The following is a 19762-nucleotide window of genomic DNA, read 5'->3' on the forward strand; positions in this document are numbered from 1 at the left end:
TGTCTGCAGTCTCTGATAGTGGCGCACCATATGGAAATTTTGGTGCCAAAACCAGAACCGAAAATAAAGGATGCACTTGGCCAAAAACCAAAACTGACAGTTTTTAACCACTTACAGACCGGAAGACTTTCCCCCTTAATGACCGGGCCATTTTTTGACATACGGCACTGCTTTGCTTTAACTGACAATTGCACGGTCGTGCGACACTGTGGCCAAACAAAATTGACGTCCTCTTTTCCCCACAAATAGAGCTTTCTTTTGGCGGTATTTGATCACCTCTGCGGTTTTTATTTTTTGCGATATAAACAAAAAATAGAGCGACGATTTTGAGAAAAAACTATATTTTTTACTTTTTGTTATAATAAATCCCCCCCCCCCACAAAAAAAATGTCATCGTTTTAGGCCAATATGTATTCTTCTACATATTTTTGGTAAAAAAAAATGCAATAAGCGTATATTGATTGGTTTGCGTAAAAGTTAAAAGTTATAGCGTCTACAAAATAGGAGATATATTTATGGCATTTTTATTATTATTTTTTTTTTTACTAGTAATGGTGGTGATCTGCGTTTTTTTAGTGGGACTGTGACATTGTGGTGGACAGATCGGACACTTTTTTGGGACCACTGACATTTATACAGCAATCAGTGCTATAAAAAGCCACTGATTATTGTATAAATGTCACTTGCAGGGAAGGGGTTAACACTAGGGGGCGATCAAGAGGTTAGGTGTTCCCTAGGGAGGTGTTTCTAACTGGGGGGGGGAGTGTACTGACTGGGAGTACAGAGAGACCGCTGTTCCTAATCACTAGGAACAGCAGATCTCTCTCTCCTCCCCTGTCAGAATGGGGATCTGTCTGTTTACATTGACAGATCCCCGTTCTGGCTCCCTAAGGAGCGATCGCGGGTGGCCGGAGGACATCTTGGCCGCTGGCCACATGCATCGGCTCTTACGTCGCGCCGCTGGCACGCCCCCTATACCCCTTAAAGTGGCTGCTGTACAGCTACGGCGATTCGCGCAGGGGAGCCAACCTGCCTCCGTATAACGACAGCAGCTTGTCGGCAAGTAGTTAATGAATGAATTTCATTCATTAATAGAATCTGTGTTCTGGGAAGTCTCCGCTTATACCTGGAACACAGTGCTGTATACTGTATGTATGTAGCCGCAGATACATACAGTTTTATGATTTATCGCATATGCAGTGGGCTGATAGCTTAGGGAGAGACATAGTTTGGCCCAAATGAACTATGTAAATTAGTTCAAAAGCTGGAGTTCTCTTTTAAATTTAAAAAGTACAAAAACTGTAGAACTAAAATGAACAATGTGCAGAACCCACTGTCACTGTGTGTTTCGGAAGGGACTGTGGGCTGGCCTCCTACCCACAGACTATGGCCCAGAAGAGACTGAGAGACTTGGGGACAAAATGGCATTGAGATAATGTAATGTAATGTAATGCTACATCCCCCCCCCCCCCCCCCCTTGCTGCTGTGTTTTAATTGTGTTGGGTCATGGCACGTAGACAAAGGTCTGAAAACCTCTCCCAGCAGGGGTTGTGTAAGGAGGGGCTGCCTGCTTATCATAATCCCTTTTTGTGTTTCAACTGTAGTTTCTTTTTCCATGTACAAGTGTTGAGTTCCCATTGGTTCTTCCCCCTCTATGACAAGGCTAAGGGGAGTGTCCCTAACTGTGTTTAAAGGTGGATGTTTTTGTATTTAATAAACAGTTTATGCTCTGCATGTTTAACCCTCAACACCTGTGTGGCTTGTCTCGTGATTAAGGGGTTAAGGGCTGGTTATGGGGAGTCTGCAGGCAGCGGGTGCGTTTGGAGGACAGGAGACACAGGTCTGGCGGAGGTGCTCAGCAGAGGTATCCGAGATCCGTCACATTGGTGGCAGCGGTGGGATGTCTCCTGCAGTCCTGGACATCCAAACTACCACCAGGATTTAAGATTCAGTCAGGAACGATACGGGGACTGGCCAGCATGAGAGAGGAATTTGGAAGAGGCTGCAAGGCATGCGGAAACAACATAGGGGACCAGCGACAGAGCACACCATGCTTGGCTGGGGGGATGTGACCCACCAGAAACTCTGGCAAGAGACACTAAGCCACGAGCAACACCTTCAGGGGAAGATCCTTCCCTCTTCCACAGAGATGAACTGGATGCAGTACCGTGCGCAAGAGGTGTTCCTGAAGGAACGACCACGAGATGAGTGGAAGACGGAGCTCTGAAGATTGGTCCAGGTGGAGATGAGGCTGGACGCCAGCTACAGAGCCCTCTGGTGGTTTGCGGCTCAACTGTGGCCAGGTACAGCAGATGGCAGCCCGACAGAAGGCTTTGGCTATGGCGGCGTGGGGCTGCTCCATCAAAAAATGTACGGAGACCCAGACTTTGGGAGCGACGAGGAGTTGCGGCTGGAAGACATCCTTGACTTCCGAGATGAGGTGCTGGACCTCCCCGGAGAGGCGTGTGACCTGGAGGAATTGGAGTTCCTGGCTGAGCAGGAATGGGAGCTTGAGATTGCCTACAAGCAGCCGTTTGACGGTGATCAGCAGCCCAGCATGGCTCCCATTGCCTGGGACTGTCCGGGAGAAATAGCGGACAGTCGCGAAGATACGGAGCAAACGGGGCCAGGTGTACTCCTACATTTTCCCGTCCTAACGACAATGGAAGAAGCGGCGATGATACAGAGGGCACTGTGAGTGCTAGAATGTCAGAACGCATCGGAGGTTCCCAAGGCAAGCTAATAGTATAAAAGTTTCAGAAAGGGGAGTTGAGACGGGCGCTGGAAGGTTGGTAGATGGTGATCACAGCAAGTCCAGAGTATCGCATCCGGTGCCCCAGCAGAAGCGCTGGCTAGGAGCAGAATGCTGCTGGCCTCTGCCCACCCTCAGAGTTAGATCCAGGGAGTCCGAGAGATGACCTCAGTGAGCTGTTTCCCTAGCAGCAGATGTTTCCACCGGGAGTGGAGAAAGCAGTTGGAGCACTTGGAGCCTACTCCAGTATTTGGAGCCTACTCCAGTATTTATATCCCCAGCAGAAGCGCTGGCGACAGAGCAGAGCGCCGTTGGCCTCTGCCCACCCTCAGAATTGTATCCGGAGAGTCCGAGAGATGATCTTTGTGAGCTGTTTCCCCAGCAGCAGATATCCCCACAGGGAGTGGAGAAAGCAATTCTCCCTCCCCAGCAATTGGACACTACCCCTATGTCCATCCCCCCAGCAGAAGCGCTGGCTAAGGGGCAGAGTGCCGCTGGCCTCTGCCCACCCTCAGAGTTAGATCCAGGGAGTCCGAGGGATGATCTCCGTGACCTCTTACCCCAACAGCAGATATCCCCACCGGGAGTGGAGAAAGCCATTCTACCTCCCCAGCAATTGGACACTACCCCAGTGTTCACCTTCCCAGCAGAAGCGCTGGCAACGGAGCAGAGTGCCGTTGGCCTCTGACCACCCTCAAAATTGGATCCGGAGAGTCCGAGAGATCATCCCCCCCAGCAGAAGTGCTGGCTAAGGGGCAGATTGCCGCTGGCCTCTGCACACCCTCAGAATTGGATCCGGAGACTTCGAGGGATGATCTCCGTGAGCTGTTACCCCAACAGCAGATATCCCCACTGGGAGTGGAGAAAGCCATTCTACCTCCCCAGCAATTGGACACTACCCCAGTGTTCACCTTCACAGCAGAAGCGCTGGCAACGGAGCAGAGCACCGCTGGCCTCTGCCCACCCTCAGAGTTAGATCCAGGGAGTCCGAGGGATGACCTCAGTGAGCTGTTTCCCCAGCAGCAGATATTCCCACCGGGAGTGGAGAAAGCAATTCTCCCTCCCAAGCACTTGGAGCCTACTCCAGTATTTATATCCCCAGCAGAAGCGCTGGCAATGGAGTAGAGCGCCGTTGGCCTCTGCCCACCCTCAGAATTGGATCCGGAGAGTCCAAGAGATGATCTTCGTGAGCTGTTTCCCCAGCAGCAGATGTCCTCACCGGGAGTGGAGAAAGCCATTCTACCTCCCCAGCAATTGGACACTACCCCAGTGTTCACCTTCCCAGAAGAAGTGCTGGCAACGGAGCAGAGCGCCGCTGGCCTCTGCCCACCCTCAGAATTGGATCCGGAGAGTCCGAGGGATGACCTCAGTGAGCTGTTTTACCAACAGCAGATATCCCCACCGGGAGTGGAGAAAGCAATTCTCCCTCCCCAGCACTTGGACACTACCCCAGTGTTTGAGACAGCCCCTATCAGAAGTCGCCCCAGCGGCTTGTCACAGAACCGGGAGGGGAAAAATCCCTTCCCCCTCTCCAGCGGCTGAACTCTACCTTTGTATATGTCCCCTCAGCAGAAGCGCTGGCTACGGGGCAAAGTGCTGTCGGTCTCTGCCCAGCATCAGAAAAAGAGACAGAGAGTCCGGGAGATAGTCCCTGCAAGATACCTTCCCAGCTGCTGGTAACTACACCAGGAGAAAAGCAAGTACCTTTTCCTCCCCAACGGCTTAGCACTACCAGCATACGCTCCCTACCAGCTGAAGCGCTAGCATCGGGGCAGAGGATTATTCAGCTCCCCCAATACCTACAATCCAGCCCCGGATCAGGGGAGTGCGGACAGCTGTTCCCACTCTGCAGAGGCTGTTTTTATTCATGGATAACGTATGTGTGGTTTTGCTCCCCAGCGCCAGAGTCGTACTGTTTCTTTTTCTGTTTGCCTGGGGTGGGATTTTGTGACTAACACAGGTCCAGACCAGTGGAGGGTCAGGAACCTGGTTAGTCTGTTTTTAAAAGGGGAGAAATGTGACAGAACCCACTGTCACTGTGTGTTTTGGAAGGGACTGTGGGCTGGCCTCCTACCCACAGACTATGGCCCAGAAGAGACTGAGAGACTTGGGGACAAAATGGCATTGAGATAATGTAATGTAATGCTACATCCCTTCTCCCCCATCCCCCCCTCTTGCTGCTGTGTTTTAATTGTGTTGGGTCATGGCACGTAGACAAAGGTCTGGAGACATCTCCCAGTAGGGGATGTGTAAGGAGGGGCTGCCTGCTTATCATAATCCCTTTATGTGTTTCAACTGTAGTTTCTGTTTCCATGTACAAGTGTTGAGTTCCCATTGGTTCTTCCTTGTCCCCTACCCCCTCTATGACAAGGCTAAGGGGAGTGTCCCTAACTGTGTTTAAAGGTGGATGTTTTTGTATTTAATAAACAGTTTATGCTCTGCATGTTTAACCTTCAACACCTGTGTGGCTTGTCTCGTGATTGAGGGGTTAAGGGCTGGTTATGGCGAGTCTGCAGGCTGCGGGTGCGTTTGGAGGACAGGAGACACAGGTCTGGTGGAGGTGCCCAGCAGAGGCATCTGAGATCTGTCACAAACAACCAACAAAATAGCAAAGCCACCTTTTGTGGCTATCACAGCTCCAAGTCCCTTTGGATAAGTCTCTATGATCTTGCCGCATCTTACCATTGGGATTTTTGCCCATTCCTCTTTGCAAAACTGCTCCAGCTCATTCAAGTTGGATGGTTTGCGCTTGTGAACAGCAAACTTTAAGTCGGACCACAGATTTTCTATTGGATTGAGGGCTGGGCTTTGACTAGGTCATTCCAACACACTTACATGTTTCCCCTTAAACCACTCAAGTGTTGCTTTAGCATTGTGTTTGGGGTCATTGTCCTGCTGGAAGGTGAACCTCCATCCTAGCCTCAAATCACACACAGAGTGGTACAGGTTTTGCTCAAGAATATCCCTGCATTTAGCGCCATCCATCTTTCCCTCAACTCTTACCAGTTTCCCAGTCCCAACTGCTAAAAAAACATCCCCACAGCATGATGCTGACACCACCATGTTTCACTGTGGGGGTGGTGTTCTTTGGGTGATGTGATGTTTTGGGTTTGCGCCAGACAACGTTTTCTTTGATGGCCAAAAAGTTAAATTTTAGTCTCATCAGACCAGAGCACCTTCCTCCATACATTTTGGGAGTTTCCCACATGCCTTTTCGCAAAATCAAAACGTGTCATTTTATTTTTTGCTGAAAGTAATGTCTTTCTTCTGGCCACTCTGCCATAAAACCTAACTCTATGGAGCGTACAGCTTATTGTCGTCCTATGTACAGATACTCCAGTCTCTGCTGTGAAACTCTACAGCTCCTCCAGGGTCACCGTAGGTCTCTGTGCTGCCTCACTGATTAAAGCCCTCCTTGCCCGGTCCGTGAGTTTTGGTGTGCGGCCGTCTCTTGGCAGGTTATGATAGATTTGATGGAGCTCCTAGGCATCATCAAAGATTTGGATATTTTTTTATAACCTAACCCTGACTTGTACTTCTCAACAACATTGTCCCTTACTTTGGAGAGTTCCTTGGTCTTCATGGCAGTGTTTGGTTAGTGGTGCCTCTTGCTTAGGTGTTGCAGCCTCTGGAGCCTTTCAAAAAGGTGTGTATATGTAATGACAGATCATGTGACACTTAGATTGCACACATGAGGACATCATTTCACCAATTATGTGACTTCTGAAGGTAATTGGTTGCACCAGAGCTTTTTATGGGCTTCATAACAAAGGGGGTGAATACATACGCACATACCCATTATCAGCTTTTTGTTTCTGAAAAATTGTTTTATGTATATATTTTTCTAATTTTACTTCACCAACTTAGACTATTGTGTTCTGATCCATCACATATAATTCAGATTAAAAAAACACTGAGCTAAAGGCTGTAATGTAACAAAATAAGTAAAAAAGCCAAGGGGGTGAATACTTTTGCAAGGCACTGTATGTAGGTGATAGTGCTGCGGCACCATAACCTACATATCCATACCTATAGAGTGTGATCCTTCCTGGGGTGGTATTTAGATACAGGTTCACTTTCAAGTGTATACAGTATATAGACAAAACTTTTTGTTGTTTTGGATAAAGTAGGGAAAGGGTTAAAACCCCTGTCAGTTTATTCTTTTGCTGTCTACCACTCGGGAAATTATCCTTCACTTTCTGTTCAGAGATGCAACCGGAAGTTGGAGGAAATCTCCCAAAGGGCATTCTCCTCTTAGGCAGTTGACCCCAGAACAAGTATTCCTATATTGGAAGATTTCCTCTTATGACAGTAAAACACAGCACTTTTGAAGAGCTTTTCAGTCGCTTTTGAAGAGCTTTCCATTCATTTCAATGGAGAGGGGTGTTTTTTCACCGCCCTGCCTTAAATTCCTAGAGATACACATTTAATGGCAGCAATCACTAGCAGTATACACTATATTGTCAAAGTATTGGGACGCCTGCCTTTACACGCAAACTTTAATAGCATCCCAGTCTTAGTACGTAGGGTTAAATGCATTATGTCAATAGCTGCATGCATTTCCTAAATAAAACACAAGGAATTGGATTATAAAATAAAAAATATATATATATGAAATGTGTGGCTAGCTTATTATAACACTTTCCACCTTTCTGAGGGATAACCCTTATGCAGCGTACACATGGTCAGACTTTTCGACTGGACTTATCCGACGGACGCCGACAGACCAAATCCGGCTTCACCGGACCTTCAGCGGACTTTTCCAGTCGCAAATCTGACGGACTTTAGATTTGGAACATGTTTCAGATCTTTACGTCGGAACTCCACTGGACCCAGTTCCTATCGAAAAGTTCGCTGGTCTGTATGCTAATCCGACGGACAAAAACCGACGCTAGGGCAGCTATTGGCTACTGGCTATCAACTTCCTTATTTTAGTCCAGTGTACGTCATCATGTACGAATCCGTCGGACTTTGGTGTGATCGTGTGTAGGCAAGTCTGTTCGTTAAATAGTCCGTCGGAAGTCCATGGAAAGTCCGCTGGAAAGTCTGTCGGACAAGTCCGGTTGAAAAGTCCGCCCGTATGTATGCGGCCTTAGTGTGTGTGTGTATATATATATATATATATATATATATATATATATATACACACACACTATATTACCAAAAGTAATAACCCGCTCATCCTTGTCTTTATGCTTTGTGGACTGGTCCAAATCATTTGGTGGAGGGGGATTATGATGTGGGGTTGTTTTTGAGGGGTTGGGTTGGCCCCTTAGTTCCAGTGAAGGGAACTCTTAAAGCGTCAGCATAACAAGACATTTTGGACAATTTCATGCTCCCAACTTTGTGGGAACAGTTTGGGGATGGCCCCTTCCTGTTCCAACATGACTGCACACCAGTGCACAAAGCAAGGTCCATAAAGATATGGATGAGTGAGTTTGGGGTGGAGGTACATGACTGACCTGCACAGAGTCCTACCCTCAACCTGATAGAACACCTTTGGGATGAATTAGAGCGGAGACTGCGAGTCAGGCCTTCTCGTCCAACATCAGTGCCCGACCTCACAAATGCGCTTCTGGAAGAATGGTCAAACATTCCCATAGACACACTCCTAAACCTTGTGGACAACCTTCCCAGAAGAGTTGAAGCTGTTATAGCTGCAAAAGGTGGGCCAACTCAATGTTGAACCGTATAGACTAAGACTGGGGTGCCATTAAAGTTCATGTGTGTGTAAAGGCAGGTGTCCCAATAATTTCGGTAATATAATGTATATACTGTGTATATGTATGTACAGTATATATATAATATATATATTTATTATGGTTTTGCTTTACGCAATGCTTGGCATTAGCAAAGAAAATGTTTCTACAAAAAAGGACACATCTCAGTGCTGTATTTGCAAATATTTGTCTTTACTAGTATTTAAAATTATTCAACAATGTATAATTTGGGTGTCACATTTAGTTACATCAGCTATACTGGTAACATTTTAACTGCCTGTACAATGTTCAATGGCACTTTCCACCCTTCCTGCCCAGGACAATTTTCAGCTTTTAGCGCTGCCGCCCTTTGAATGACAATTGCACTTTCATACAACACTGTACGCAAACCAAATTTTTATCATTTTCTTCCCACAAATGGAGCTTTCTTTTGGTGGTATTTGATCACCACTGGGGTTTATATTTTTTGCTAAACAAACTAAAAAAGACCGAAATGTTTGAAAAAAAGAAAACCTTTTTTTTCGTTTCTGTTATAAAATTTTGTTTCTCCTTCACTGGCGGGCAATGATGAGGCTGCACTGATGGGCACGGATGAGGCGGCACTGATAAGGTGGCACTGATGAGGAGGCACTAATATATCAATATATGATAGGCAGCACTTATGGGCACCGACAGGCGGCATTGGGCATCTGACATGGGCACTGACAAGCGTTACTAACGGGCACTGATTAGGACTTTGGTGGGCTCTGACTTGCAGCTGATGGGCACTGATTGGCAGCTGTGGTGACACCTCTGATGGGGGCTGAGCTGATAATCAGTGCACTGATTATCAGCTCAGACCCCCCCCCCCACCGGACAGGAGAGCCGCCAATCTGCTCTCCTCTCAGCGTGCACCAAGAAAAGCCGTTTAGCGGCACTTCCTCGTTAAATGCTGTGATTGGTCACAGCTGATCACGTGGTTAAGAGCCTACGTCAGAGGCTCTTTACCTAGAACGGAGTTGCGGTGAGTCAGAGTGACACACAGCACCTCCGATCACCGCGCTGCGTGCCCCTGCGGGCGCACAATCTTGGCTTATGCTGCTGGACGCCATATGACTCCCAGTCAGGATAATGCAACCACCGTCCGGCCGCCATTCTGCTATAGGCCCGGGCAGGAAGTGGCTAAATAGATCTCAAACATAAAGACAGACAGATGTAGAGTAGGGAATGGTGGAATGGGGTTGAACTGAGAAGAGGCACAATTATTCAGGAGAGAAGGGCAGAGGGTATAAAGCAGTATTAACCATTTACCTACCAGGCGCTTTTACCCCCTTCCTGCCCAGGCCAATTTTCAGCTTTCAGCGCTGTCACACTTTGAATGACAATTGCACAGTCATGCAACACTGTACCCAAATGAAATTTTAATCATTTTTTCAGACAGATAGAACTTTCTTTTGGTGGTATTTGATCACCACTGGGTTTTTGTTTTGTTTTTTTGCTAAACACAGGAAAAAAAACAACACCTTTATCTTTGTTTCTGTTATACAATTTTGCAAATAAGTAATTTTTCTTCTTCACTGATGTGCGCTGATAAGGCTGCATTCATGAGCAGTGATGAGGCAGCACTGATGGCCACTGACGAAGAGGAACTGATGACAACACTGATATGCTGCATTGATGGGCACAAATATGCTGTACTGATGGACACTGACTGGCACTGCTGGGGCTGCACTGAAAATCAGGGCACTGATTATTAGTGTAAATATCTGCTGTCACAGGAAAGTCAGTTAATGGCTTTCCTTTTCTCACACAGTGACAGCGCTGAGGAAAGAAAATGCCAAAAACCAGCATTTGTTTACATGAGATCAGCTGTGATTGGAGACAACTGATCACATGGTCAAGAGCCAATGTCATTAGCTCCTTACCCTAAATGGTGATGCGCTGTGTCCGAGGGACAGAGCTCACCGCTGATTGCCGTGCTGCGTGCCCATCCCAAAACAAAAAAAAAGTTTGCTATAACCGATTATAAAGTGTGAGCTGGAGTTTGGTTTCAATTTGTTTAGCGTATCTAAATCTGCTAATACATCTAACACCTAACCCCCCCCCTCCGGATTAACAATGCTGCTGTCCAAAGGTGGCCCCTGTGCTCATTCAGTGGGGGCCTCTAATACAGGTGGTGCGGTACTGGCCAGATCACCAGGTGAAAACAGAGGGGGAATCAAGCCTAAAAAAGAGAACGAATGCAGCCAGCACATCTGCAATATATTACATTTTTGGTTTGGTGTTTAAAACAGCTTTAAACCTATAAGAGGATCAGCTGAGGACAAGAGAAGGGCAGAAGGGTTTGAATCTAGAAGGACAGTTGTGGGGTATAGAAGGACAGAGGGTGTTGAATGCAGAAGGTTAGCTGTGGAGGAGAGCAGGGCAGAGGGTTTAAATCTAGAAGAAAAAAGCTTGAGGGGGGGAGAAGGGGTGAATCTAGGACAGTTGTGTAAGACAGATGGGCAGAGGGTTTAGATTTAGAAGAGGGACAGCTGTGGGGAGAGCAGAACAGAGGGGTTTGGATCTAGAACTATTGTAGAGGATGGAAGGACAGAAAGGCATGAATCTAGGACAGTTGTGGAGGCAGAGGGGTCTGAAATTAGGACAGCTGGGGAGGTGGGAAGGGCAGAAAGGATTTTCTAGAGTTAAACCTTTCTCAACCTTTTCAACACAGAGGAACCCTTAAAATACCTTTTCGGTATCAGGAAACCTCTGGTAAAAATGGCCATACATTAGTGTGATGGTCAATGAGAAGAATGCTCTTTACATTTGTGGTCATTGGGAAGAATTACCACCTCAAAAAGATCATTGGCGTCAATGGGAAGTTTATCTGAGGGGCAGAAAGTTCTCATTGCTCAAGGAACTCCTAGCAACTTCTGGAGAAACCATAGGGTTCCATTGTACCCTGGTTGAGAAACCCTGATCTAGCAGAACAGTTGTAGAGGGGGGAAAGGCACAGGGATTTAAATCTACACAAAGGACAGTTGTGCATGAGAGAAGGGCAGAAGGCATTGAATCTACAAGGAAAGTTTTAGAGGAGAGAAAGGTACGGAGGGCTGAATCTAAAAGGACATTTATGGGGTAGAGAAGGACAGAAGGCTGGTTATGGAGAACAGAAGGAAAGAGGGGTTGAATGTAGCAGAAGGCCAGTTGTGGATTAGAGAAGACATTGATACTAGATTGAGGATAGTTGTGGAGAAGAGAAGGGAAGACAGGTTTGGATATAGGAAATTTAATGAAGAGAAAAGGGCAGAGGAGTTTGAATCTAGAAGAGGGATAATTGTTCAGTAGAAAAGGGCAGATGTTGTTGACTCTAAAAAAAGGGACAATTGTGAAAGAGAAGAGGGCAGAGGGGTTTGAATCTAGAAGAGGGAGATTTGTGGTGTAGATGGGGTTGTATCCAGGACAATTGTGGAGGTGAGAATGACAGAAGAGCTTGACTTTTAGAAGGACAGTTGTGGATAGGGGTGGGAAGGACAGAGGGGGTTGAATCTAGAAAAAGGGAGATGTGGAATAAAGAAAAGAAAAAAATAAATAAAAAAGGTGCAAATGGCAGAAGAACCTGACTTTTAGAGGGGCATTTGTGGATGAGGGGGAAAGGGAGGTTTGACTCTAGAAGACGAAAAGTGGTAGAAGAGAAAAGGGCAGAGGGAATTAAATCTAGAAGAAGAGTAGTTGTGGAAGAGAGAAGTGTAGAGGGGGTTGAATCTAGGACAATTAGGGAGGGGAGAATGGCAGAAGATCTTGAATTTTAGAAGGACAGTTGTGGATGAGGGGGAAGGGCAGTGGGGGGTAGTCTAGAAGAAGGGCAGTTGTGGAAGAGAGAAGATTAGAGGGAGTTTAATCTAGGACAGTTGGGGAGGTGAGAATGGCAGGGGATCTTGTTTTTTAGAAGGTCAGTTGTGGATAAGGGGGAAGGATGGGAGGGGGTGAATTTAAAAGATGGCCAGTTGTAGAAGAGAGAAGAGTAGAGGGGGTAAAATCTAGAAGGATACTTGTGGAGGTGAGAATGGCAGAAGATTTTTACTTTTAGGGCAGCTGTGGACGAAGGGGAAGGATGGGAAACTAGAAGGGCAGATGTGGAAGAGACTAGAGAAGAGGGGGTTGAATCTAGAAGGACAATTAGGAAGGGGAGAATGGCAGAAAATCTTGACTTTTAGGCCCCTTTCACACATGCGGACAGTATGTCCGTATTTCATCCATCCATTTTCGGATGAAATACGGACATACATGCATCCCTATGGGATAGCGGGTGTCAGCGGATGTACATCCGATTCTGCGGACGGAAGAAAATCCTATTTTTCTATCCGTCTGCAGAGCGGATCGGAAGAACACGGACAGACGGTCCGTGTTCCTCCGATCCCCCATAGGGGAGAGCGGAGATCTGACAGGGCGGTCCCTGCACAGTGTGCGGGTCCCGCCCTGTCATCTGCCTGCTCAGCTGGGGAAAACGGAGCGATCCCCGCTGAGCAGCGGATAAACACGGGGCGGATCAACATGGATCCGTCCCGTGTGAAAGGGGCCTTAGAAGGAGAGTTGTGGATGAGGGGAAAGGACTGAGGAATCTAGTAGAGGGGCAGTTGTGGAACAGAGAAGTGTAGAGGGAGTTGAATCTAGAAGGGCAGATGTAGAAGAGAGAAGAGTAGAGGGGGTTGAATCTAGAAGGACAGTTGTGGAGGTGACTCTAGAAGGTTATTGGTAGAGGAGAAAAGGGCAGAGGGGATCAAATCTAGAAAAAGGATAGTTGTTGTGGAGAGAAGTGAAGAGGGGGGTTGAATCTAAGAAAGTTGTTGGGGTGAGAATGACAGAAGATCTTGACTTTTAGGAGAGTTGTGGATGAGGGGGAAGGATGGGGGAATCTAGTAGAGGGGCAGATGTGGAACAGAGAAGTGTAGAGGGAGTTGAATGTAGAAGGACAGTTGTGGAGGTGACTCTAGAAGGGTATTGGTAGAGGAGAAAAGGGCAGAGGGGATCAAATCTAGAAAAAGGATAGTTGTTTGTGGAGAGAAGTGAAGAGGAGGGTTGCATCTAAGAAATTTGTGGGGGTGAGAATGACAGAAGATCTTGACTTTAGAAAATCTAGAAGGAAATAAAAGAAGGGCAGATATGGAACAGAGAAGGGTAGAAGGGGGTTGAAACTAGAAGAATAGTGGTAGAGAAAAAAAGGGCAGAGGTGGTAAATCTAGAACTATAGTTGTCGAAAAGAGAAGAGTAGAGGGAGTTGAATCGAGAAGGTCAGTTGTGAAGGTGAGAATGGCAGAAAAGCTGGACTTTCAGGAGGACACTTGAGGATGGGGGGGGGTGTAGATGGACAGTTGTGGATGGGGGGATGTAGAAGGACAGGTGTAGAGGAGAGATCAGTGTGACTGGTTGGTTGTAGGACAGTTGTGGATGGAGAGGGATGAAGGACAGTTGTGGATGGGGGAGGGTGGGATGTAGAAGGACAGTTGTGGATGAGGGAGGGGGAATGTAGAAGGACAGTTGTGGATGAGGGGGGATGTAGAGGGACGGTTGTGAATGAGGGGGGGTGTAGAAGGACAGTTGTGAATGGGGGGATGTAGAAGGGCAGTTGTGGACGGGGGGGGGGGTGAAGGACAGTTGTGGATGGGGGGGATGTAGAAGGACAGTTGTGGATGGGGGGATGTAGAAGGACAGGTGTAGAGGAGAGATCAGTGTGATTGGTTGGTTGTAGGACAGTTGTGGATGGAGAGGGATGAAGGACAGTTGTGGATGGGGGAGGGTGGGATGTAGAAGGACAGTTGTGGATGAGGGAGGGGGAATGTAGAAGGACAGTTGTGGATGAGGGGGGATGTAGAAGGACAGTTGTAGATGGGGGATGTAAAAGGACAGTTGTGGATGGGGGGGGGGATATAGAAGGACAGTTGTGGATGGGGGGGGATGTAGAAGGACAGTTGTGGATGGGGGGTGTACAAGGTCAGTTGTAGATGAGGGGGGATGTAGAAGGACAGTTGTGGATGGGGGGATGTAGAAGGTCAGTTGTAGATGGGGGGGTGTAGAAGGACAGTTGTAGATGGGGGAGTGTAGAAGGTCAGTTATGGATGGGGGGATGTAGAAGGACAGTTGTGCATGGGGGGGATGTAGAAGGACATTTGTAGATGGGGGGGATGTAGAAGGACAGTTGTGGCTGGGGGGGATGTAGAAGGACAGTTGTGGATGGGGGGGATGTAGAAGGACAGTTGTGGATGGGGGGGGGTGTAGAAGGACAGTTGTGGATGGGGGGATGTAGAAGGACAGTTGTGGATGGGGGGTGTAGAAGGTCAGTTGTAGATGAGGGGGGATGTAGAAGGACAGTTGTGGATGGGGGGATGTAGAAGGTCAGTTGTAGATGGGGGGGGGGGTGTAGAAGGACAGTGGGGGGATGTAGAAGGACAGTTGTAGATGGGGGGGTGTAGAAGGACAGTTGTGGATGGGGGGATGTAGAAGGTCAGTTGTAGATGGGGGGGGGGGGGGTGTAGAAGGACAGTGGGGGGATGTAGAAGGTCAGTTGTAGATGGGGGGGGGGTGTAGAAGGACAGTGGGGGGATGTAGAAGGACAGTTGTAGATGGGGGGGTGTAGAAGGACAGTTGTGGATGGGGGGGGTGTAGAAGGACAGTTGTGGATGGGGGGATGTAGAAGGACAGTTGTGGATGGGGGGATGTAGAAGGACAGTTGTGGATGGGGGGATGTAGAAGGACAGTTGTAGATGGGGGGGGGTGTAGAAGGACAGTTGTAGATGGGGGGGGATGTAGAAGGACAGTTGTGGATGGGGGGGGATGTAGAAGGAGAGTTGTGGATGGGGGGGATGTAGAAGGACAGTTGTGGATGGGGGGGATGTAGAAGGACAGTTGTGGATGGGGGGGATGTAGAAGGACAGTTGTGGATGGGGGGGATGTAGAAGGACAGTTGTAGATGGGGGGGGGATGTAGAAGGACAGTTGTGGATGGGGGGGATGTAGAAGGACAGTTGTAGATGGGGGGGGATGTAGAAGGACAGTTGTAGATGGGGGGGATGTAGAAGGACAGTTGTAGATGGGGGGGTGTAGAAGGACAGTTGTGGATGGGGGGGATGTAGAAGGACAGTTGTGGATGGGGGGGATGTAGAAGGACAGTTGTGGATGGGGGGGATGTAGAAGGACAGTTGTGGATGGGGGGGATGTAGAAGGACATTTGTAGATGGGGGGGGATGTAGAAGGACAGTTGTGGATGGGGGGGGCTGTAGGACAGTTGTGGATGGGGGGGATGTAGAAGGACATTTGTAGATTGGGGGGGATGTAGAAGGACAGTTGTGGATGGGGGAGGATGTAGAAGGACATTTGTAGATGGGGGGGGGGATGTAGAAGGACAGTTGTGGATGGGAGGGGGGGATGTAGGACAGTTGTGGATGGGGGGGGATGTAGAAGGACAGTTGTAGATGGGGGGGTGTAGAAGGACAGTTGTGGATGGGGGGGATGTAGAAGTACAATCGAGATGGGGGGGGTGTAGAAGGACAGTTGTGGATGGGGGGGGGATGTAGGACAGTTGTGGATGGGGGGGGTGTAGAAGGACATTTGTAGATGGGGGGGGATGTAGAAGGACAGTTGTGGATGGGGGATGTAGAAGGACAGTTGTGGATGGGGGGGATGTAGAAGGACAGTTGTAGATGGGGGGGAATGTAGAAGGACAGTTGTAGATGGGGGGGAATGTAGAAGGACAGTTGTGGATGGGGGGGATGTAGAAGGACAGTTGTAGATGGGGGGGGTGTAGAAGGACAGTTGTAGATGGGGGGGATGTAGAAGGACAGTTGTAGATGGGGGGGTGTAGAAGGACAGTTGTGGATGGGGGGGATGTAGAAGGACAGTTGTGGATGGGGGGATGTAGAAGGACAGTTGTAGATGGGGGGGGATGTAGAAGGACAGTTGTAGATGGGGGGGATGTAGAAGGACAGTTGTGGATGGGGGGGATGTAGAAGGACAGTTGTGGATGGGGGGGATGTAGAAGGACATTTGTAGATGGGGGGGGGATGTAGAAGGACAGTTGTGGATGGGGGGGGATGTAGGACAGTTGTGGATGGGGGGGATGTAGAAGGACAGTTGTAGATGGGGGGGGTGTAGAAGGACAGTTGTGGATGGGGGGATGTAGAAGTACAATCGAGATGGGGGGGGTGTAGAAGGACAGTTGTGGATGGGGGGGGATGTAGGACAGTTGTGGATGGGGGGGGGTGTAGAAGGACATTTGTAGATGGGGGGGGATGTAGAAGGACATTTGTAGATGGGGGGATGTAGAAGTACAGTTGTGGATGGGGGGATGTAGAAGGACATTTGTAGATGGGGGGGGTGTAGAAGGACAGTTGTGGATGGGGGGGATGTAGGACAGTTGTGGATGGGGGGGGGTGTAGAAGGACATTTGTAGATGGGGGGGGATGTAGAAGGACATTTGTAGATGTGGGGGATGTAGAAGTACAGTTGTGGATGGGGGGATGTAGAAGGACATTTGTAGATGGGGGGGGGGGTGTAGAAGTACAGTTGTGGATGGGGGGATGTAGAAGGACATTTGTAGATGGGGGGGGGGGTTGTAGAAGGACAGTTGTGGATGGGGGGGATGTAGAAGGACATTTGTAGATGGGGGGGATGTAGAAGGACAGTTGTGGATGGGGGGGATGTAGAAGGACAGTTGTAGATGGGGGGGGGGGGATGTAGAAGGACAGTTGTAGATGGGGGGGGATGTAGAAGGACAGTTGTAGATGGGGGGGGGGATGTAGAAGGACAGTTGTGGATGGGGGGGGGGTGTAGAAGGCCAGTTGTGGATGGGGGGGATGTAGAAGGACAGTTTTGGATGGGGGGGGATGTAGAAGGACAGTTGTGGATGGGGGGGGGATGTAGAAGGACAGTTTTGGATGGGGGGGGGGATGTAGAAGGACAGTTGTGGATGGGGGGATGTAGAAGGACAGTTGTGGATGGGGGGGATGTAGAAGGACAGTTTTGGATGGGGGGGGATGTAGAAGGACAGTTGTGGATGGGGGGGATGTAGAAGGACAGTTTTGGATGGGGGGGGGATGTAGAAGGACAGTTGTGGATGGGGGGGGGATGTAGAAGGACAGTTTTGGATGGGGGGGGGGATGTAGAAGGACAGTTTTGGATGGGGGGGGGGATGTAGAAGGACAGTTGTGGATGGGGGGATGTAGAAGGACAGTTGTGGATGGGGGGATGTAGAAGGACAGTTGTGGATGGGGGGATGTAGAAGGACATTTGTAGATGGGGGGATGTAGGACAGTTGTGGATGGGGGGATGTAGAAGGACAGCTGGGAGGTAGGTAAGCGGGCGGCAGGTCGGTAGGCACCGGGGAGGTAGGTAGGAGGCGGCGGGGAGGTAGGTAGGCAGGGGTCGGCGGGGAGGGAGGGAGGTAGGTAGGCGGGCGGGCGGCAGTGACATGTGGCTGAGCCCCGCTTCCTCCCGTACCGCAGGCAGCTCTTTGGAGACGCTCCCTTAGGCGGCACAGTCTGTCTCCCTCCCAGCCCGGAGAGGCTGTAGCCGGAAAGTGCTGTGCCCTCCGAAGTTGGGGGAGGGAGTGGGGGGTGAGAAGTCCGCCCGTTGGGAGGAATCCTCGGAGGGGCAGCGGCTGCCCTCCCCCCCACCCGGTGCCCGGAACGTCCTGCCCTCCTCCCCCTAAGATGAGGCTCCATGGCAGCGAATGGCAGCGGCAGTAGCATGCTGAAATGCGTGGTGGTGGGGGACGGGGCGGTGGGCAAAACTTGCCTGCTGATGAGCTATGCCAACGACGCCTTCCCGGAGGAGTATGTACCCACCGTCTTCGACCACTATGCAGGTAGGTGCTCAAAACAAGACAATGGGGGCACCATGGAGGGGGAGGGGGGAGGCATGTTAGGAGAAGAAAAAAAAAAAGAGCAAAAGATTACATCATAAGTATTACTGCAGATGCCACACAGCTGCCAATCAGAGGAGCAAGAGGTTCTGCAGCAGCAGAGTGACCCCTGGTGGACAGGGGAGGTTGGTGCCACTTATGGGGACCATGCAGGACCACATTTTTGGCAGATGACCCAACTTGGTAAGGTCAACTGAGCCAAAGTTGTGTATAGAGCGAGACTGACCAATCAGAAGGAATGGTTCACTTGGGTGGCTGTAATAATCTGATGACCAAACTTGGTAAGGTCAACAGAGCAACAGTTGGTTATAGAGCAAGATTGACCAATCAGAGGGAAGGCTTCACTTAGGTGGCTGTAATAATATGATAGGTGTGGGTTATGGCATCTCTGCTTCCAGAGGTCATTGTCAGTTATAGGGAGCACACCAGATCACTTTTTCTGTGGATGACCCAACTTGGTGAGGTCAGCTGAGCAACAGTTGGGTATAGAGCGAGACTGACCGATCGGAGGGAACAGATCACTCGGGTGACTGTAATACTCTGATGACTGAACTTGGTAAGGTCAACAGAGCAACAGTTGGGTATAGAACAACACTAACCAATCTGAGAGAACGGTTCACTTGGGGGGTGCCATAATAATCTGATGACTCAATTTGCAAAGGTCAGCAAAGCAACAGTTGGATATAGAGCGAGACTGACTGATCAAAGGTGAATTTTCACTTGGCTGGCTGTATTAATTTGATGACCCAACTTGGTAAGGTCAAAGGAGCAATACTTGGCTATAAAGTGAAACTGACCAATTGGAGGGAACAGTTCACTTGGGTGGCCATAATAACCTGATGACCAAACGTGGTAAGGTCAATGGAGCAACAGTTGGGTATAGAATGAGAGTAACCAGTCAGAGGGAGCAGCTCACTTGGGTGGCCGTAATAATCTACTGACCATTGGGAGGGAAAGGTTAATTTTGGGAGGCCATAATAATCTGATGACCCAACTTGGTAAGGTCAACAGAATAACAGTTGGGTATAGAACAAGACTGACCAATCAGAGGGAATGGTTCACTTGGGTGCCCAAAATAATCTGATGGGTGCACGTTACGGTGTCTCTGCTGCCCAAAGGCAAACTTTAGTTCAATAAAAACTCGGGAGCAATCCAATAGGTACCAACACGTTTTGGAGGTCTAAGAAAGCCTCCTTCATCATGGATTGTCCCCCTGGCGTTTACTGGAATAAAGTTGTATCTGGACCTCTTAGCAGTGGTGGGCACTTCTGTTTCCACTTTTGTTATATTATATAGCTATATATAACTATATAGCTTCCAGACTTTTTTGGAAGTTGACCCAGCTTGGTAAGGTCAACAGAGCAACAGTTGGGTAAAGAGCAAGACTGACTGATCAGAGGGAACGGGTAAC

General features: G+C 48.9%; 1 protein-coding gene and 1 long non-coding RNA gene across 3 annotated transcripts in view; one reads left to right on the plus strand and one right to left on the minus strand.

The window, feature by feature from the left end:
* The window catches only part of LOC141140942 (uncharacterized), a 29239-nt gene extending 10854 nt beyond the window's left edge, over positions 1–18385 (minus strand). Inside the window, exon 1 of the long non-coding RNA XR_012244029.1 lies at positions 18225–18385. This is a non-coding gene — a long non-coding RNA (uncharacterized lncRNA). The remainder of the gene's footprint in view (positions 1–18224) is intronic.
* RHOQ (ras homolog family member Q) overlaps positions 17891–19762 on the plus strand; it is a 71928-nt gene continuing 70056 nt past the window's right edge. For both annotated transcript variants that reach the window (XR_012244028.1, XM_073628495.1), the window contains exon 1: positions 17891–18294. Coding sequence is in view for 1 of the 2 variants with exons in the window: in XM_073628495.1 (XP_073484596.1) it covers positions 18150–18294 (145 nt within the window). In the remaining variant the exon portion in view is untranslated. The remainder of the gene's footprint in view (positions 18295–19762) is intronic.

This window comes from Aquarana catesbeiana, linkage group LG04, assembly GCF_042186555.1.
Source record: "Aquarana catesbeiana isolate 2022-GZ linkage group LG04, ASM4218655v1, whole genome shotgun sequence".
NCBI lineage: Eukaryota > Metazoa > Chordata > Amphibia > Anura > Ranidae > Aquarana > Aquarana catesbeiana.